We start from the raw sequence: 23034 nt of genomic DNA, 5'->3' as shown, positions 1-23034 counted from the left end.
TGATTACAAATTACCATAGACATAAATTTATATCCTGTCCATAGGCCAGAGCCTACTTCTAATATATACATATATATATATTTGGCACCATCTCCATAATACTGAATCTATAGAAATATTTTGGTTTGAGGACACCTAATTTTTTCATTACCTTTATGCTTTTGCATATTGTATGTACTTGATATTACATATTTCTAATTTGATTACACACACTAGTCAGTTTTAAATCCTCTCTATAAAATAATTCTGATATATATCCCCTCAGACAAACGTGAACAGAGGAAAAAACATGTCTTTATCTACTCACACAAAGAGTTACTTTGTTTTCTCAAATCTATTCGTACAGTCTAAATAACAATGGCAGTAAAGGAGTAGTGTTTGTATTTCTTCCATACAACTTCTGGTATTATGCACCCATTGCCATAAATATTTGCGCACCAAAAAAAGAGTTGTCTGAATGGAATGAAATTTTATATATGTGAGTACAACATTGATATAAGTAAGTGATTAGATAATTAAAGCAAAAGAATCATTTGTTACAGGAAAAACTACAAATTAATGGGGGTTCTAGTACCCTGTTGGGACACCTCGAGCTTGAATGCACGTTGCGATACGGGTAGGTATTGAGGCATACAGGTCCTGTATGGTGTCCTGTGTCATCTCACATTCCACAGTTGCTGTAAGTACTCCTCTAGTTCAATCAAATTCCTAGGCTGTCCAACTTGCCATCTCAAGTGTTCCCAAATGTGCTTGATTGATGAAAAATATGGGGATTAGGCAAGCCAAGGAAGGGTGTTAATGTGGCGGCTGGCCACAAAAGAAAAAAATAGATTTCGAGTACTATCTTTTTCCCCCACATTTTGAAAATGTAAACAAAGGATAGTTATCACACTCAGAAACTTTCTGCACAGCTTAAGGATGACTTAAATTACAATTAGACAAGGCTGGACTGATATATCAGTCAAAATGTGGGGGAAAAATATAGTACTTGAAATCTATTTTTTTCTTCCCTTTGTCTAATTCAGTTTCATAAACTTTTTGTTCCATCGCCCCTTCTTTAAAACATTTTTACTATCCTCCCCCCCCAAAGCAATCTAACTCATAAGATCCTATACTAATTCCAGAGCTTCTACCATCCCTTTGAAAACTTCTATCACTTTGTGGGAAGGGAGGTGGGCGATATTGCTCACTTTTGTAAACAATGGTCTAAATCAAATTAATGTGAAAAAATATACTCATATACTGTACACACACACACATATATGGCATACCCAGAAAGTCCTTACTCAGTCCTTTTTCTTCTCAACCGTTGGTCGTAGACAAAAATATTTTTAATCAGGTAAATATTCTTATTATGACACTTTTATGTAAGCGGCCATAGTCCAATGCAACAGGTTTAGATGGGCAGTAAATTTAGAAAATGGATTTTCACAAGAAAGTTATTCTAGAATGGGAAGATGCTCACACACAGCGAAATGGTCTCCTGCAGTATTTGCAACGAGAAGAAAGGATATAATACTTTCACCATTATGGCCGAAATTTGCCAACATAAGTAATATTAAAATTTATCTCTAAATCTATCACTAATCATACAAGCAGTTATATTTCAGATGTAATTGTTTACTTTTTCATCTCTCATTTCAGGTGTTCTACTGCCTGAACTGGTTACATGTCTTGTTTTCCTAGAAGTGTCTGTACCAATGATAATGTTAGAACTAGAAATTTTCACAGTATTCTGTGACTTATTGGATAACTTGAACAACCTCAATCGTTTGGTGGAAAGGGACTCAAAAGGCATGATAATGCATGGCATGCAGCTCAATGACTCAGGTGTGTCATCTATATGGTGTTGCTTTTCAGTAATTACCCAACAACACATTGAAAGATAAAAGCTTAATCTTGAAAGCAGTGGATCTGTGCCAAGTTTTGTATGAGGAATGATAGCAACATGAGAATCAGGATTCCACAAAAAAATAACTTTTATAAAACAAAATATGGCACCTCAACACACAGCTGTACCAGTACAGCAGTTTTTGAAGTACTGTGTCACAGGCAAAAAAAAAAAGCCATCTGTTGTTTCTTTGCTATAGAATGGCCACTTGCTCCCTGGATCTAACATCATGTAGCTTTTGGTTGTGGAATACTTAAAGTCCATGGTCATCGGTGGTATCCCAAACTTGACAACCCTAAAAAATCATTTTAAAGTGATTCTGTTGCACATTCCTTCAGAGATGTTACATTTGGCTATAGAGAATATTGCACTTCAGATGCAACATTGTTCTTGTTTCTCAAGAATGATGGGTACATTGATCATAAACTTCAAAGTTCTTAATAAAATCTAATGTTTCCATTCAGTATCATCACTGTAATTCATTTTTTGGTTTATTACACATTTTGAACATTTTAAAGCGCCCTGTATTCCCAATCGCTGAATTTCAGAAATAATTAATTTTCACTCAAACTGTATTCTCCACACAAAATTTCATGTCACTCCGATTGTTAGATCGATCTACTCATGGCTTTGAGTAGTTCAATTTAATTGTTGTTACCTTGTATATGACAATCCAAAAGCAAAAAAACACAATCGGAAGAATGTGTTGGGTGTTCCATGATTTTTTATTTCAAGTCTTTCAGTATTTACAATACCTGTTTTATGACAAGTGGTAAGGCATTGAAATGAGAAAGGGTTAACAGCCTTCCAAATGATTGAAGGTGGCCTTTTTTTTCCTCACACCATTGAAAATTGGATATGAACTTTTGCAATCGTCTATCCCCCCCTCCCAATTATATAGTGTCTAGGGTGATTATAGTTAAAGTTCCCATAATCTGTGAATAGTTTTTCTCAACAACTACTCATCTGAACACGGCCAAATTTTCAGGATATCTTAATGAGACCATTGGAAAGAGCACTGGCATATGCAAGAGGGGGGGGGGGGGGTTCTAAACCCCCCCCAAGCCCTGATTATAGTGTTATTTTGCTGGAAAAAACTTAACCCCCCCCCCTTCTTTATGAAAATTCTGCATACGCCTATGGGAGAGATTTATGCAATAAAAAGTTAAATTTTTGACCACCATGTAAAAAATTGGAGCTTTTTAATTGAATTTTCCTTTTTTTCCAAGTTTCAATGGAATATATAAACCAGAACGGGTGCTACATAGGTCTGAGCAGTGTCAGTATACTGAAACTACTCAGACCTCTGTTACATCTGTTCTGGTGGACGCATTCCATTGAAACTTGGTACATACCCTGTATGGACCATGAAAAAGAAAGGAAATGCGATAAAAAACCGCCACTTTCTCAACCTGGTGGCCAAAAATTGAACTTTTTTTATTGCATAAATCTCTCTCCCATGGTATCATTAAGGTGTCCTGAAAATTTCGCTGCCTTTGGATGAGTATTTTTTGAAAAACTATTCAGAGTATGGGAACTTTGATTATTATCACTCTGTATATCAATGAATTGATTGGCTGCTTTAGCGTCAATTCTTGCTGCCTGCACTGTCCTAAAAATTCAAAATATTTTGAAAACTTTTTTCTTATAGAAATCAGTATGATTTTCCCTGAAATATTTAAATCATATTTTAATTTTTTTTTTTCAGTAAACACAGAGCATATAAGAAAACAGGAAAACATGACTAAAATTGATGAAGAGTTTTCCTCTATTGAATCTAAGGTTCTACAAGAGGTCAATTTTTTTTACTTATATATCAGTGAGAATTTCAATGTTATATATGCATTTTCCAGGAAAAAAAATCCTCAAAATTATTAGGCTTGTTTTATACTCCCTATATCCTTCAACAATTCTTTTTTTTACCTTATCATACAAAAGTAAGTATTGTAGCAAAAGCAAAATATTTGAAACAAAAAGTTTTACTTTTAACTTTTGAATCCTAAATCAACTTCAATATAAAATTTTATAAAAGTTGTATGCAGTTATTGTATTATTAGATCATGCTTTTTCAGTATGAAATAAGCATAATAAAAAAAAATGAAATTTCATGATTAAAATTTAAAGTGAACTTTTGTTCTTCTTTTTAAAATTTCGATTAATCAAATTAGTATAATAATGATAAAAAAAGTTGTGAATAATGATAAATATAATAAGAAAAACCAGGTTGTGTAAATGAAAAAAATCTTTTCTTCTCAGACAAGAGGTCGCCATTACAGATGGTAAACTACATGTAACCCACAAAATGTAACTGTATTCCTTTATGGTGTAATTGTAGTTTTCTTTAATACATTGAGCTTATATTTCTACTTCACAGTTAGATTTACAAACTACAGGAAATGGAAATTCCTTTGGATGGTCTCCACTGTTCTCAGAAGTCCAACAGACACTATCATATTTACTGGGAATTCATGCATATAATCAAGCTATAGGTCCTCATTTATTTCCATGTGAGAAAAAGTATGATCACTGGTTGAACTCCAAACTTATGAGAGCTGGCTTGAAAACCCCAGGTTCACTGAATCAGTTGGTTGAGGAAGCTGAACAAATAGAATGCACTTACCTTCCAACAAGTTCTGGTATTTGATTTTCAATTATATATATATATATTAATTTTTTAAGTGATTAATCTTTATCTGCAAGTCTTTTTCAGTAAGTTTAATAATATTTGAAAACATATTGAATATCTCATAAATATTAGTCAAATTTTTCAAACATTAAAATTTAGGATAATTTTCTCAAACATGAACAATGGCTAATAAATGCATAAGCATAGTTTAATAAGTCAATTCCATATTTTGGTAGCAGTGAAAAATATGTTTCAATACAAATTGTCTCAAAACTAATTTTTTAGGATGCTGGATTTTTTTAATGTCAACTTAAATATAAATTTTTTTTCATCAATTATCTTTATTTTTGAACTAAAAACAGATTACTAAAAACTCTCATTATACAAAAAACAATAGAAAATGCATGAGATGTTGATTTATTTTTAGATAAAAGATCACACTTTAGATAAAAATATACACATGCAAACCATTTTATGCAAAGGTTACAATGAAAAAAAAAAAAGTGTTTTTTTTAAAAATTTATTATTTATTTCAAATGAATTATTTATTTATTATTATTTGAATGAAATTATTTCAAACTGAAATTTGTAAAAATACGAAACAAATTCTGTTCTTGGGAAAAATAACATGAAAAATAAGGTCTTGCAAAATAAACTTGAAAAATTTAAATGTTTTTAACTATCTGAAACTTCTAACTTTTGAGACTACTGTTATTAAATAAATATTACCCAGCTTGTTTTAGTCATATTTTTTTTCACTACTCAGACATAGAGATACGAGAATATTTTCTGAGATGTAAAAATTGGAGAATAATCTAGAGCAGTGTTTCTTAACCTTTTTCAGCTCATGGCCCCCTATGGATCACATTTTTTCTCGTGGCCCCCCTGTCCTATCCAGCCCCCCCCCCTACCCTCACCCAAGATTGAGATACTTTCTATATTTTTATTATGAATGAAATTTTAATAAATCTGATCAATCTCTGGAATCCTGGCTATCAAATGGCGGATTATCATCTCTCCCAGGAGTCAAATTATAAGTTAAAAAACGGTCTGTGTAAAATACGGTACGATCCAACGAACATGCACAATAAATCGACCCTCCTAACACACCAACTGTTGCTCTGGCTGCCCTAAATACTTAGCTGGAAGTAACAGCTTACATATGAAAATCATAGTATCAGATTCCATATAGTGCAGTCCCCCTCCCTCCATTATAGACATGAAGACCCGGGTCATGCCCACATAGACCCAAGGGTTAAGATGACCCTATTTCTATGGACGGATCTGATGAATTCTGAAAGTAGTAATATTTTTCAACCATGTTTCACTTTTAAAGCTTTTTTCTGTTCAGAGTTCTCTGACTCCCTTCACCACCTGTCGGGGATCACCTTTCTTCTGATTTTCTCCCGTGGCCCCCCTAGAATATCCCAGGACCGCAAGGGGGCCATATGGCCCCAGGTTGAGAACCACTGATCTAGAGTATTCTTTTTTCCATGCTGTGAATGACAGACCAGCTTGGAGAGCCGTGATCTATAGAGTCACTAGGAGTCAAAATCAACTCGATGGTTCCTAACAACAACATTCTTTTTTCCTTTTAAATAATGAAAGAAATTTACAAATTTGGTTTATATTATGAAATATAAGTCATTTTCCATTAGCCTGAACCAATAAAACAATCAATTTTTGGCTTAATGACATGGTAATAATAATTTTTAATTAGGGAATATTCTTAGAATATTCTCTCTTCTTAGAGGTTTTGGTTTGTTTGTTAAAGGTTTCGTAGTGAATATTTTTTTTTTTGAAACCTGTAAATATTATAAAAATCATTTTAGAATGATCCAAGTTTTTAGAAAAAAAATTCAGAACAGAGAAAATAAAATCAGAATTGATTTGGAAAGAAAGCTATTTTTAAAATAATCTGCATTCTAAGAAGATACAAAACTGTTACCTTTTGAACAATAGGCATGTATTCAAATTCTGTATGACTCGCATTCTTTGCCAGTTGTTCTATTCAGTCATGTTGGTTTTATTTTCTTGTTTTAAAACTTAGGCCGGTATTACACTATGAAAGTTTGATAAAATCCCTTTTATAAAACTCAAAAAATCCAACCAATAAAGTCTATAGGTTACATTCGAGCAAATGCAACTGATGCCGTTATTGGTTGCATTTTTCAAGTTTTATCAATGAACTTTTATGAAACTTTTATAGTGTAATTTCAGCCTTAAATAAATATTGATTAAAACTTGCTTAAAAAAATGTTGTGGGCTTAAAAGTTTAATTTTCCCCTTCTTTGTATTGAAAATTCCTTTCAGTTTGTCTTTTTATTACAACTAAAATGACCTCCAAAATAATTAGCATCAGAATTGTTTATTATCTTCTCATTATACTTCTTACTTCTTACTAGCTGTTACCTGCACCTTCCCTCACGTGGATTTGGTAATCTGAAAATTTGCTTGGCGATGATTTCCCCCGTATAACATTTGAACCTCTGATGACCTATTAGGAGTTCAATATGTGGCAATCGTAGCTGAAGCTATGATTTCCACATATAACCTTTCAACACCTCCCCCCCCCTTATGACAACACCTTAGAAGTTGAATTTTAAAAAGTCCCTCCTTTTAACGAGTCTCTATATCACAGAATAAAAATACTGACTAAATTTCATATGTATAGCTTCACCGGTTTCAGGTTGGCATTTCTCTAGTCCCCCATGTGATTCGCCACATCTGAGTTAAGTATCTTATATAATCTTTAAACCCTCCCACCCCCTTATGACTCCCGTAAGGGTCAAATTTTGAAAACTTCACACTGAGTCTTTACATAATAAAATGAAACTTGGCCAAATTTTATATTTATATTTTCAGCGATTTTGGCTCAGAATGATTTCTCTATCATATTATTTTGGATCTGTTTGGATATATATTTCTTACTAATGGTGTGTGTGAGTAAGTAATTATAACCAGAATATTATATTGAACAAAGACACATATTTAATAGAGATTTAAACACTTAAAGTGAGAGACAACATCTGTTACTGTTCATACTTGAGCAGCCATGTTTTTTGTACTGTTGCCAAATCTCAGAAACTAAATATTTGACTAATAGTGTGTTGCCAGATACTAAAAACAAATAAATAAATAAATAAATTGTTTGTCCATTAACATAATATTCTAACACGTTCCCTTGTTAATAAAACAAACAATTTCATTACAATACCTATTTTAGCAGACAGTGTCACTGATCTTGGCTTGTGCAGGGGTGGGAACTCTGTGCCAATTGCACCGCAATGCTCCAAAAATTATCTTGCGCCATCCTGCTCCAATAGTGTATTTTCTTATTTTTCTGCACCAAATAGCCAAAATAGTGAATTTTGCTTCAGTATGCCTGGAATTTTGGAAAAGACGCAAAAAATGTTTTATTCCTGCTTTCCGCGAAACGATTCTTTCCGAGAATAGTGTGTTTTATTCCTCTGTACTTAAACTATCACCTTATTTAAACTATCTGCTCCTCTATCGCGAAACCCCAATACTATACGTGATCGTAAAAAAGAAGAGGATTTGCAATGGTCTTTTAGCTTTAAATCGCAAATGTGAGTCAGCTTCTGTTTTCAAAAAAGAAGGGAAAAAGTTACCACTGGAACCAGCAGAAATTACTGTAGTCGATCGTCATTGCATCAAATCGCAATGTTTCGTGAAAAAAAATTCATTCTGGGAGTAAAAAAGCATGTCCGCTGAATTAAGAATGCTAATTTAGAAACTAATAAAGAACCAAATAACCAGAGTTAAATCGCCAATCTCGCCAAATAACGAGTGCTGAATGGCCAAACATTGTGTTGATTCTTCAGAAATTCTCTCCCATTTTTCATTCTGCATTAATATCAATTTCTTTCCAAGTATAAAAAAATTTAAAACTTATAGAAAATTTTTAGCCCATTTGAACTGCTGCTGTTCCATACAGCAAATAGTGCCCCTGTAAGCAAAAATCATTTTAAATAGATTGGTGTGAAAAATTTTATGACAGCCACTCTTTCAAACAAGGTTTCAAATGCCTGAAACACCAAAAAAAAAAAAGCTTATGAAAAAGATGTTAGATAACAAAAGACAATGCAGTTGTTTCATTTTGAAAAGGGGTGAGGGGTTAACAAAAATATCCTTATAAGTTAATTTCACTGCTCCAGTTTATAAATATCTGCTCCAAAATGGAATTTGTCACTTCCCACCCCTGCTTGTGCAATGGTTTTGTCGTCATATCGGCCTACTGATACTCTGTAGAGACTTTTTGTACTGCAATCTCTCCTTCCATCACTTTCTCACGAATGAAGAAATGTTTAATGATAATGTGCTTTGTGCGGCAATGGAATTCTGGATTTTGTGTGAGTCTTATAGCTGCATTATTATCAATTTGGATCACTGGAACTTCTTTAAGTTGCACAACTGTTTTGTACATCCTTTGCAACCAAACTGCTTCTTTACAGCATTCATTTGCTGCAACAATTTCTGCTTCAGTGGTCGATGTTGCTACCATAAATTGTCGTTGACTGAGCCATGAGATAGCTCCACCAGCATACAAGATCACAACTCCTGTAGTTGAGCGAATAGTCTTTTCACATCCTCCAAAGTCAACATCACTATAACATTTCAACACTCTGGGATTGCAGTTATATCTGTAGACAATGCCTTTACGTGTGGAACTTGCAATGTATCTGAGAACACATTTAGCTTTCACCCAATTTTCTTTTGAAGGATTCTCTAGCTTGCATGATAAAACTCCTACACTGTATGCTAGGTCGGGTCTGGTGCCTACCATAAGATACATGACAGCTCTGACTATTCTCTGTAAGGAAATGATTCATTTGCTTGTGATCCAAGACCATTTTTCTCTGACGACACTTTCAAAATAGGTGTATGAACTGGTATACAATTTTCAGTACCAAATTTCTTCAGAACTTTCTTTGCATATGCTTGTTGGCTAGTTTTGATGTTCCATTGGAAAACTTTTCAATTTCCAATCCCCTAAGAAATATGTTGCTGGTTTACTGGCAACTTTAAATTTCATTTTCAACTGTTTAATGAAATCTTCAGCTTTTTGCTGATCAGTTGCTGCGACTAGGCCATCATCAACATATAAAGCTACAAGTAATTTTCTGTTATGATCTCTGATGTTCAAACAAGGATCAGCTTCACTAGCTTTGAATCCTAGTTTCAACAAAAAATCTCCAAAGCACTTGTTCCAGCAGTGAGGAGCTTGCTTAAGACCATAAAGACTGTGCTTTAGTTTACACACATTGCTTGTCCCATCATTATAACCTTCAAGTTGTTGCATATAGATGGTTTCTTCTAGATCACCATATAAAAATGCTGTAGAGACATCAAATTGAGTCAAATGCAATTTCTCACTTGCTGCAATACTGATTATCAAGCGTATTGTTCCTAACTTGGTTACTTGACTGAAGGTTTGATTGTAATCAATGCCATGATGTTGACAGAATCCTTTGATTACAGGTTTCGCTTTATACTTGTCAATACCACCATCTGGATTCTTCTTGATATGATACACCCACTTGCAATGTATAGCTTTCTATGCTTTAGGTAATGGCTGTAGAATCCATGTTCATTTTTCTCTTAAGGAATTCATTTCAGAGTCCATGGCTTTCTTCCAAAATGTACTGTCTGTACAATTGACTGCATCTTGATAAGTTTCTGGTTCATTTGTATCAGCCATGAAGACATCTGCCAACATAATGTAGTCTTCAAACCTTTCAGGGGCTTTTTCAACTCATTTCTGTTCCTGAGCTGTCTGATGTTTATTTCAGCCTCTTCATCTTCATTTTCTGAGCTGCAGCTATCTTTCTCTGATTCTTCATCATGGATATACTTTCCCTCATTTGAAAGTTCTTCATTTTGATCATTTCTTTCAATTGGATATGTCACTGTATTTTCAATCTGTATGGGCTTCTCCTGAAATACCACATCATGACAGAAAATTACTGTCTGCCTTTCTTTGATATAGATGCGAACCTTTCTCTCTCTCTCATCTCCATCGTATCCGATAGGATAACACTTTGTTGCTTTCTTATCCATCTTCCTTCTTTGAGTTGGGATATGAGCATAACAGACTTACCCAATGATACACATATGCCTTATTTGAGGCTTCTTCATCCATAGCTCAGACTTACATTATGAACCAAAGATTTTCAAATTCCTGTTCAGAATATAGGCTGAAGTATCAATAAACTCAGGCCATAGGAAAGCTGGGAAGCTCATTTCTTTGTTGGAGTATTTGAGAGTTCTTGCCATCTCATCAAGAGTTCTGTCCTCTCATTCGCCACTTACATTTTGTTCAGGAGTATACGGCATGTGCTAAAAAGTCTTCCAGTGCACTCGCAGCATCTGATTTCTGCTTTAGGAAGAAAACATAGCGGAACTTGGTATACTTGTCCTTGAAAACAGCAAAGTATTGATACTTTCTACACGATACATCAAATGGTCCACATATATCTGTAAAGATAAGTTCTCCTGGTTTTGTGACTTTCTCTCTAGTGTCAAACTTCAAACGATGAGCCTTGCCAGATACAGGCTTCACATAACTGTTTATCAATGTTGACCTTGATATTGAGTTCTTTTTCCATTAATGGCTTCACATGCTGTTTATCTTGATGTCCCCATCTTTCATGGTAAAGCTGAAATTGAGAATGATACTTGCTCAACGTCCCGAAAGCAGAATGTGCCGAAATCTGTGACGTACGTCGCAGAACAATTAGCACTACTGCAGAACAATGTGGAAGAATTTTAAGAAAAGTGCAAAAAAAAAAAAACCCACTCTTACATGTATGGGGATTTTTACTGCAGAACATTTCCAGTCAGCTGAGGGCTCGTCTCAGAACAGTGCTAAACATTCTGCTTTGGGGCTCAACATATTTACTTCGACTGGGGTTTCTGATATCAGCACTTTAATTTCAGCTCTGAATGACCACCACTGACATCTCGTGATCCACTACGGACTGCTTCACCATTAATTTTCAGATAACATTTTCTAGATGTTGATTCAAATACACTGTTCTGGTTTCTGTCTTGTGTTGCTAATACTGAAAACAGATTCTTGCTAATATCAGGAACGTACCAGACATCTTGTAAATTTTTAAATTGTTTTCTACCCTTTACCATGGCCATTTTTTTTATTGTACCTTTTTCTACGGCTGGTAGTACTTTTCCATTTGCCACAGTTATACCGTGCAGATATTTGAATTTTTTCAAAGTCTATGAAGAAATTACTACTCTTTGTAACATGTTTATATGCACCATTATCTATATACCAATCATCACAATTCACTTCTGCAGCGAAAACATCATCTATAGTAAAGAGAGTCATACTGACAGCAGCAACAGTACCACCACCCTTAGTCTGATATCTTTTGAAATGACTTGAACTGGGTTTCAGTGGTTTACTTTCAGCAATCTATTTACGGCAGTTCTTGACCCAATGTTCTTTCAGATGACAGTAATTACACGTACTATATTTCTTACTTGAAGATGTGCTTTCTTCTCTTTTCTGATGATTCTGGGTATTCTGTTTGAAACTTGCAACTAGTGCTTTGTGACCTGATTTACTTTCATTGATGTCTGTCCGTAATTCCCACTCATGAGAACATAGCTGTGTCATTAAATCATCAACAGTTCTTTTTTCTTCACTCAAAAGTAACCAACTTGATTTGAAGGCACAATAACTTTGAGGAAGAACATCGAGTATCTTGCATATCAGCGGCATATGTGGAAGCTTGGTTTCTTGTTTACTTTCTAAACCTCTGTTAAGCTCATACCACAGATTCTTCAATTTGGATAAGTTTGCTGCCATATCCTCATTTGCTGATTACTTAAACGGGAAGAACTCTAAACAAATGTTTTGCAATTGGTTTTCAGATGTGGATTCAAATAGTTTGTGTAGCTCTAGCCATACATCCCTAGCACAGTCAAATCTCATTACTTTCTGTTATGTGTCTTTGTTGGAACCATCATAGCACAGTTATTTGCTTTATTATACTCCTTCAAGTCAATCTTTATTGACTTACAATAGTTTCTGATGATCCATCCAATGGCTTCTCTGGCAGTTGCATTTTTTCATTCACTACATCTGCCTCACCATAGAAACTTAATGCAAAGGAACTTCATTTGTAAACTTTTTGACTGGCGTTAGCCTTAGGATAAACTCATTGTTTACTCACACACATAGCAGAGTCAGCATGAAGAGACCCATAATCTCTTATTATTTCAGATGTCTTGATACATCCTTCTTACTAATGATGTATGTAAGTGTTAGCAAAAACACATATTTAATAGAGATCGAAACACTTAAAGTGAGAGACAACATCTGTTGCTGTTCAGACTTGAGCAGCCATGTTTTTTATACTGATGCCAAAACTCAGAAACTAAATACTTGACTAATAATGTGTTGCCAGATACCAAAAACAAATAAATAAATCAATTGTTTGTCTATTAACATTATATTCTAACACTCTATGTAACCTTTGAAGCCTTCTTATAACCCCTCTGAATAAGAGACATTCTTATCAAATACCTGGACGAAAGAACTGTGTACTGTAAAAATACCACTAAGCTTCATCATTATAATAGAGGTGAGGCTCAATACTAGGACCGTTATTGTGGCTGTTGGCTGTAGATGAAATACTGCGAACGGAGACTCTAAGCCACACAAAACATCAGGCATTTGCTGATGATTTTCTAATCTTGGTCGAGGCCACATCAGTCTCACACTTCAATGAAAGAACAGCGAAATACGCAGCATGGGTGGAAGAATATGGTTTGCAGTTCAGCTTCGGAAAATGCAGATATACAGTATGCAAAGGAGGGAAAGACATAACAAAGAGACCAACCATTAGACTTCAAAACCAAAACATAAAATACTGTGAAACAATTGAATACCTCTGGGTCACAATAGATAGAAAGTTATTTTGGATAGTCCACTTAAATAACATCAAGGAAAATATAAAAAATATCTCCTACAAGATCAATGGATACGCAAAAGCTACTTGGGGACTGAGACCAGAAATCAGGAAAAATATATCTCTCGACGTTATCTGTGGTTCCGAAGTTTGGTATAGGGACTTGAAGACACAGAATGACAAGATTGCTGAAATACAACGAAAGCCACTCATCATTGTAACACCCACATATGACACTGCATCAAACATGGCGCTGTGGACGCTAGCTGGTTCAGAGCCATTGTATTTCAGAGATGCTGCTGTACTCTAATATACCTGGGACGCAGGTTATTCGAAAAATCTGGGTCCTTTTTGAGTGAAAGTGGGTCCTTCTCAAAAAAAATTTATCTTGAAAAAAATTATGCCCCCCTATAATAATTCATTGGTATCTCTATGAATTTCCTTCCGGCATGCCCCAGGTCTTTGATCACCTGCTTATATTTCTTCGTTGAGATTGAGCGGTGGGCCATGTTCTGGGTAGAAGAATTACCGTTGATTTTCTTGGTAAAATGATTTTATTTTCTCTCCCTGATGGCCCACCACTCTGATCCGTTGCCATATAAATGCCACATATTTTCACACCTGAATATGAGAGTTACGTCAGATTTGTGTTGGAGAAACTTAAGTGTGCTTATGTGTGTTGTGCCCAGCATTTTGCGTGTTTTGTGTTCAGTAGGTGGTGCCATTTATCTAGTGCTGCAACTAGATACTTTCTCAAATGGGGCAAGCACACATTTTGGCACACCCATGTAATGTCGAAGAAGCAGTTATAAAGGGTGAATTTAGTGCTCCCTCTAGTCAAGATCTGCCTGTCCCTCCCCCTCCCAGTTGCATCTATGGTAATCCGTGTATTTGAAGTTTAATGTGTATATATTTGTGTTGTAGGTCTGTGTGATTGCTGTGGCAACCAGAAGTTTTTTCGAAGGAACAGCCAACTCAAAATTTGGGAAACCTTATAAAATCACATTTTTAGCCAATTACCATTGCGAAATCACATGTTCCGAACTCGGATTTTTAACCAAAAGCAAAATTTGGGTGGGGGGTTGGTTAGAAGGAGGCCTCTTCTTCCCCCCCCCCCCCGGAAGATCAAAAATTACAAATATTTTTGTAGAGAATTTGGAATAAAATAATTTCTATCTGTTAATTTAAAATTGTTTTCAAGTGTTAGTGACCCAAACTTTCTGTGAAGAATTAGATCTTTGTGGCGCTCCAAAAACCGTACACACCCGTAACTTTCGCGATGCGCAACAGTGACTACCACATAGCAGCTAGATGACAAAACTACGGATATCCAAGGTAGAGTTTTTACTGATTTGGTTTTTTCCCACAATCTTGGGAAAGTTTTACAATTTGAAAGGGCATTTTGGTACTTGAGGATTAAAAAAAACGTTCATTCGCAGTATTGTTGGACCAAGACGAATTTAGGCCGTATAGACACTGTCTTTTAATGCCGGCAGATAGCAGCAAAAGTACCATAATTTCTGGTATATAATTGAAGGGAGAAAATCCACAGGGGAATAAAAACTCCAAAATTTAACAACTATACAGCCCCTCATTCAGGGAAGCACTAGATATCCCTCATCTTATTATTCTTCAACAACCCGTGAGTATATCAATACAGTAAAGTGTGCAAAGTAGTTTTGACCACTTTTTAAGGTCACGCAATCATGATAGACGGTAAAATGAAAAAAACAGAAAGGGGAAAAAAGTTGAGGTTTTTCTCTTTAACTTTTTTCTTCCTAGAACTAGGAAGGATGCATCCTGGAGGACTTGTGAACAAAATTTGTATGCGTCCTTTTCCGAAATTCCTGATATTTGACGTGTTATTGGCATCCCTGGTATATTAAACTTAAATACAATCAGAAATATTTTTGACTAATGAAAAAAAGGAAGTTGACCGATTTCGACAGCATGACAATTGGTTCAGATGAAGTGGTAAATGATAAATACGCACTGATCGAGCCTTGGAAATTGAGTTTCCACAACTGGAATTTCCATGGTAATAACGAATATGAAAATATTATCTATACTGATGGATCTAAAATGGACGGAAGAACTGGTGCGCTTTTGTCTACTTCCAGAATGGAATTGAGAAGGAAGTGGAAATATATATAGATTGAATAATATATGCACGGTGTATAAAGCTGAAATGTATGCAGTTGAGAAGGCCATTCAATTTATTAAAGGTAGAAAAATAGTGAATTCATACATCGCAAGTGACTCAAGGTCCTCACTGGATGCAATAAAAAGAATAAAAACAAAAAATACAGAAGTTGAGAATATACAGAATTGACTTAGAGATACAGACATCAAACTTGTATGGGTTCGTGCACATGCGGGAATAGAAGGAAATGAAAAGGCAGACTTCTATGCTAAGGAGGCTAAGAAAAGGAACGATATGAACTACAACCATCCATTCGATAGAGGGTACATAAAGAAACTGTGTAAGAGATGCTGCAGAGATGGCAGGAGGAATGGACATTGTCTTCAAAAGGAAGAAAAACTTATAGTACAGTAGACTCTCGGTAACTCGACACGTGGATAACTCAACTATCCGGATAACTCAACATCTATTATTCCCTTGGTTGACACAATATTAATTTCAATGTAGGGAAACCTCTTTAACTCGACACTTGTTTGGCTTAACTCTGCTTAAGTCGACTACGACTTTTGTCCCTTTACTACGACTGATTTTTACAATTGCCCGTGTTTTACCATTCTAAGAATTTTTTGACGTTTGTCCATGGGTACTTAGATAATCCTTTGTTTCTTTGTTCTATATGATGGGTTCTTTTTTTGCGCTATGGGTTGGGGGGGGGGCATGCATGTGAAGAATGAATGTTAGAAGCCTCTTGGCCAGCCTATCATTTTAGTGGCGTTTCAGGTTTAAAAGGACAGATCTTTCATTCTTTTCAGGGTCAAAAGAAGTGTGGATGATCCCTAAAGTGTGGTGTGATCCCTATTGGATGTTGAAATTTCAACATTCAACAGGGACAAAAATCTTATCTATTGTGAGTTTTGATATTGTCTGTTGCGGAGAATGTTTTTGGAGGAACTTCCACGTGAACTTCTTACTTCAACTTTAAAATCAAAAGTTGAAATTTTCAAAAAACTAGAATCGGGAAAATCTCAGAGGGAACTCGCTGAAGAATATGGAGTTGCACGGAACCATTGCACATATGGAGTTGCACATTTCAACATTTGCTAAAAATGAGGGAAATTTTTTTTTAGCATTGACACTTTAGCGATGTAGAGGCAGCAACTCTTTTGTGGTTCAAATCCCTCAATCTCAATCAATCCCATTATCAGGACCAATAATTCAAGAGAAAGCAAAAGATTTCGCAAAAATCTCAATCAAGGAAATTAGGAATTATCCTAAGTATGAAAACTTTCTACAGAAAATTACAGACAAAAAATTTGTGAATTTGTGGATGTTGGAAGGGACGCAAAAATTTCTGTTTTAGATGCAGTTGAAATGATTGATTTTGCATGGAACTCAGTTACGAGTGCCACGATTCGAAACTGCTTCCGTCATGTTGGTTTTTGTTCTGAGTCTTTGGAAAACGATTATTTCTCCGAACATTCCTCCCAGATTAAGTGTGAAAAAAGCATAAATAGCACCATGGGTGATTGTATCGACGATAATTTTGTGAGTATTGACTCTGATCTTGTAACTTCAGGACTTTTAGAAGACGATAGAGAGTATTCTAGAATCAATCACCCAAAAAAAGCAAGTGCTTCATGTTTCGAAGAAACAGAATCTCTCTCTCTCTCAGAAAGTTCAGATGAAAAATTATCTGCACCATCCTCCATGATGCACTAAAAATTCTAGATATGATGCGTCACTTCCTACACAGTCAGGAAAAAGCCGAACAACGGCGGTATAAACTGAATAGTGTAGAAAATTTTTTCTTTTGTCTTCGGAAAGAAAAACAAGGAAGTGTACTTGATTATTTTTCATGAGGAAAAATTTTTTATATGTTTTGATTCTATTTTGAAACAACCCGGAATTAAAATTAATGAGAATTAGCATTGTATTTAATACAATTGTTAGAATGTATGCAATTACGCGTACATAAAAACGATCGGACAAAAATTTAGAGTGAAACCCCGCTAAGTCGACGTGTTTGTTGATACTTTTGGGGTGTCGAGTTGCCTAGAGTCTATTGTATATTCCCGACGGTAGATGTTAAAAGAGTAGACGGGAACTTCTTCTTGAACCTAATACTAACAGGACACAGATCACTTTCTAGCATCAAAACAAATATTTCAGAAAACCCCTAATATGTGTTTTCTGTTGGTCAACCGAATATGATTTACACCAACTGATATATAGGGGCGAATACTGGATGAGTATGAGAAATGAAATAAATTGGGAGAACAAGACAGTAAAACTACCAGCATTACTGAAAAACAACACCACAAGACAGTTTATGATTAAAATAATGGAAGAGGCTACAGCAAAATATCTAGCCTGGAGTGAGGCGGAGGTGGAAACAATACAACAAATGGAAGCGGCAAGTGACTCCGAATATGAACCATAATAGATTAGCTAACCAAAACCTCTTGCTATCTTAGTGCGATGATAACCCAAATTTTCCAAGTTTCCTGGTTTCAAAATAATGTAATTTGACTATAGACATTGACGTAACTATAGAATGTGATCTATGAATATATTTTGGCCGTATGTCTGTGTGTGTACATTGAAATGGGACATATGCATGTTGTGTCTGTTTCGGAATTCACAGCTGGATTTTCCAATTCCAGAAATTTACTATGGCAAGTTTTAGAAACTGTTTATTGATTATTAGAAGAGTGCTCTGTAATTTAAAAATAAGCACAATGTACATCCCAAGAGTAGCATTTCACTGTAATGCACTTTCCAGAAATGCTGCACTCATTTTTTAGCTGGTGATTTTCTTTGGTTAGATCAGTAGTTCCCAATATTTTTTAGGCTATGCCCCACCAAAGGATCTCTAAAAACCTGGTGTCTCCCTGTCGAGACTAAGTAGGAATTTTATGAAAGGGATGACCCCTTCCCCATTCACTGTAAAATTTGCTTTTTATCCTTAATTTTTGCCACTCCATCAAGATTGCCACCTCGGGTTTTGTTCCCTCCCTCCAGTTATGGCCCTTTTAACTTGTACTTCTTATTGTTCCAAAAGTGATTCTTATTTGTGTTGTTAAAGGCCATTTTCTTGGTTTGAAGTAAGAGTTCGTAATCTATGGGTTGCGACTCATACTTGGATCACAAAGGCTTTGAAGATGGGTTCACTCAAATTAGCTTACAGTACTGTTATAAACGCACTCATTTGACCAGTGGCCTCATTTTCTAAAACCACATAGATCCATGGTCGCAAAGTAGAGCATGTTGGCTTTAGGTCACAACTAAAAAAGACTGAGAACTCCTGATCTGAATCTTCCAAAGGACACACTTTAAGCGATAAATAAAAGAACAGTTCAAGTACTGAGAAAGATGTGACCAAGACATTGTTTAAAAAATTGGTACTGATATAGAAGGGAGGATGTTCTCAAAAGGTCCAAGCCTTAATATAAAACTCGGTCTCAAATTGTCTCCCTCAAAAATCAGATTGCTTCTCTGAAGGGTCTGGGTCCACTGTTTGTAATCACTGAGTTAGATGAAATGCTATTTTTTCAAAAATGACACATACACACACGTCAAGTCATATAGAATACTATAAGTATCATGTAAGTTGGGCTAAAACAGTGTTTCCCCCCCTGGTGGGAGATGGAATGGTCCGTGGGGGAGGGGGTTATAGAAGCTACAGACTTAACATAGGACCCTATGGGTTCACTTGAGTTGGGAAGTGATAAAAGAATAAAATTTCTGATGAAGGGGGCGTTAGAACAAAAAGTTTGGGAAACTATGGGCTAGAATATCTCTTCCGGGCAGAAAGTTTTGGAAGCTAGAATAGGAGAGTTCTCTGGGTCCCACCTTAACTGTTCTGGGGCAAAGAAGGAAGATTGCACCTTTGACTTTTGTAAATGGTGTATGACACTACTTATACAACCACCAATTATAAAAACAATCAAATTTTTATTTTTTATTGTCTTTGACTCATTAAATCTTGTTTTTTATCAATTTAAGTTAGCGTTTGTCATTTTGAATCCCCCACCCCCTCTGTCTGTTCCCTATTACTTGACTATTTTGTACTACACCTCAAATATCATTTTTTATAAGTACTTTTTTCCTTGGACATCATATTTAGTTTTAAACACCATACATTTGTGACAAGAATCCAAATTTTTAAATAAAAATTTAAGTTGCAGGCTTCTGTCATCTTTTAAATGGGAATGATCACAAAAAATTTAAAATTATAATCTGTAATCTGTTTCCTGAACAATGAAATTTTTTTATGCACTGTGTATATGTATCTTTAATATATATCAGTGGATGGTTGGTGAGTTAATTAACCATGTTAGACGCAGGAGTGTTAAGAAATTAATTTTTTCCTGCTATATTCCCATTTCTGACCATTCTTCTCATTATTATTTTTTTTGTCTAAAGTGCAGCACATATTTGCCTTTCTGACATTGAATTTATTTGCAAAAACATTAATCCTGTATTATTCCTTCCTACTATATTCAATGGCATCAATTTTTTCACTTGGTAATGGAGTTCAATAATAATGAGCTGGTCACATTGAAATGCTTATGATAGTATAAACCAACCATCCTCTCCCCGGTGACTGCCACACTTTTCCTTAGCATATGGGTATGACTAAGAAGTACTGATATTACAGTTAATGAAGTAGACATTTTTGACAATGATTCTGGAAATATGCATGTGTCCCCAAGCAAAAAATAACACTCTTGTGGCTCTAGGATGTACATCATTAATAAACTAAACTGTCACACATGATTTTTCAAATTTTAAATACTCATGTCCCTCTTTCTCACTGTGTACATGGCTGAGAATTCTGAATTTTTTGTTGAACGTTTTCAAGTACATCAATTCTATTCTGGTCAGTCACTGCCTCTCTTCACTCACACTTCTTTTACAGTATCTTTCTTTGAATCTTATCCACTTATTTTAAATATATTGTAGTATTTTATTTTATTCATCATTCATACAAAATAGAAACCATTGATGTAAAGAAAAGAAATTCTTTCAAACAAAGATTTATTATGTCTGGACATTGATGCTAACCCAATAGGATAAATCATGAAAGTAATGTCACTGAGCATATGTGAGGTTGATGGTTCAGAAGGGGTGATAAATGAATAGTTGAAATATGTTTTTTTTTTGCTAGTAATTTTTATTCTGCACTAAAAAAATGAGACTTGAAAGAGGTTTTACTGTATCATTAGCTCTTGTACCTTTCTTACTAGATTCATTTTTTCCCCCTCAGAATTGTATTTGCTATAATAGTGAAATTTTTACTTCAAGATATTTCTTGAATCTTGTGATGTTATTTTGGTGACATTCAATCCCACTAATTGAGTGCATATGCAATGGAAGAAAATAAATGTGTCAATTTTAAGACATTTCTTAAAATTGACTTCTACCTTGACATTGATTTTAAATGCTCAATTTTAATAATTCAATTGCACAATAAGAGTACAAATAATAAAAAAAATGCTAAAAGATAGCCAAAAATCAAATTTTCATTCAAATGCAAAATAATGTCAAGATTCTGAATAAAAGTTTTACATTTTCAATAATCGTTTTATTCATTGTTTTAAGTATTAAATAGTAAATATCAAAATAAACAATTTTGATAATAAAACTTGATTATAAATTATTATTTATTATTTTTATTTCTTTTGTATAAAGGCCTATTATCTACAGAACCACCATCATTATTTTTGAAGTCATTGGCAGTTGTAGAAGAAAAATATTTTTTTACGAAGAGAAGTGATAATTTTTTGAATTCACTTGCTGGAAATCAAACTAGAGACATCATGGCTCATCGTTTTCTAGATTTGGTTTGCCTATTCTTAACAAAGCAAAATCTGACTCCTTTATCATTTCCTATGGATCATCCAGTAGAAGAAGTTGGAAGGTAAAAAGTTGAAAGCATAATTATAGTTTTTAAATGGATGACAGAAATGCTTCTTTCATTTTATATTTATGATCAATAGTGATAAGTAAAAGTAAAAATTTATTTCATGTTTTTTATGAACAATAACTCATCATATTTTCGTATGTATAAAATAACAGAATTTCTTAGTACGGAATAAATGGAATGCGTACTGCTGTGGATTTTCTCCTGTTTTAATAGAAATGCATAAAAATTTCAAAATTTTTCGAAGATTAAAAAACTTATAGATATTAGAATTTTATAAAAATATTTCTAGATGTATGGAGAGGAGAGTATAGAATAATCAATATTTTTTGTTAAAAACATAATAAAAACCCCATCCAACCTTTAAGATTTCATTATTAATTGATGAAATTTCATTTGCAGTTTATATGTCACTAACAATGATATTGTTTGTAAAGTAACTGAATTTGCATCTGTGGATTATAAGCAAGAAATTACGGTATTCTTAAATTTATACCAGCAGCTATAAACTCTTTGCAAATTTATTTACATTGATTCATATCACATGTTTTTGTTGACAGAGTTTATTCTTCAGGAATAAAAATAAAGAGTAAGCCAAAACAAACTGTAAAGAACTCTAATTACAGTGAAACTCTGGATAAAACAAACAAGACTTTTAATTCCATCAGATTTCCTATGTATTTATTATCTTATATAGCTATTACAAACCTTGAAAATGTGAAAGGTATGTAACACTGAGTGTTTATTATGTACTTTTTACTAACTAAAGAGTATTCAATCTTTAAAATTATGTAGTTTTGTATTTAATTATCAAAACCAGAGCCACCCTTAGGGGTCTATTTTCACAAAAAGTACTGAGCCAAAGGTACTAATAATAGTACCGAACAAGTATGCAAATATTCAGTGTCGACTATGTAAGCGTATATGTGTGTGTGGGTGGAGCTATGACCATGGAGAGAAGGGGATGATAAGCAAATGAGGCATTTTCTGTGATTCGTGTACTCCTTGGTGACATTTGCTCTGTGTTTCACAAGAGTTGGGTAAATTTTATAAGCTATCATGTAAAATGAGAGAATAGCCACAAAAGTGTGGATGATAAAGTGAGATTGAGAATTGTCGGTAGATTGGTGACAGGACTATCACAACTGCAGGTGGGTACAGAGCTCGATGTAATGCCCAGTGTCATCTACAATTTATTGAAACAGATTCAGGACACTGGATCCATCTTAAGAAGACCTGAACAAGGTCATCAAAGAGCCACGATGACCTATGAGGATTGTTATTTGGCACTTTCAGCGTACCGCCATAGGACTGCTACAGCATCACAGCTCTCATGTGAGCTGCATGCTACCACTGAAATTCGAGTTTCACAGTTTACTGTAGCCCTAAGGCTTCATGAGAGAGGGCTTTATGCAACCCCCTGTTTGCATCCCGCTCACTGCAGCACACAAGAGAGCACATTTACCATGGTTTGTACATCATCAGCTTTGG

At 34.7% G+C, this 23034-nt stretch overlaps 1 protein-coding gene across 1 annotated transcript in view; it reads left to right on the top strand.

The window, feature by feature from the left end:
- HERC2 (E3 ubiquitin-protein ligase HERC2) overlaps positions 1–23034 on the top strand; it is a 645607-nt gene that overhangs the window by 178818 nt on the left and 443755 nt on the right. Inside the window, exons 24-27 of the mRNA XM_089238586.1 lie at positions 1645–1830; positions 3600–3685; positions 4266–4527; positions 21312–21540. Of these exons, the coding sequence (XP_089094712.1) occupies positions 1645–1830; positions 3600–3685; positions 4266–4527; positions 21312–21540 (763 nt within the window). The remainder of the gene's footprint in view (positions 1–1644; positions 1831–3599; positions 3686–4265; positions 4528–21311; positions 21541–23034) is intronic.

Source organism: Pholcus phalangioides, unplaced genomic scaffold (assembly GCF_987345545.1).
Source record: "Pholcus phalangioides strain wild (caught in Gottingen) unplaced genomic scaffold, Ppha-v1.0 ptg000011l_1, whole genome shotgun sequence".
Classification (NCBI taxonomy): domain Eukaryota; kingdom Metazoa; phylum Arthropoda; class Arachnida; order Araneae; family Pholcidae; genus Pholcus; species Pholcus phalangioides.
Note: the sequence above shows the minus strand (reverse complement) of the source record. Positions and strands in the feature narration are given on the sequence as shown.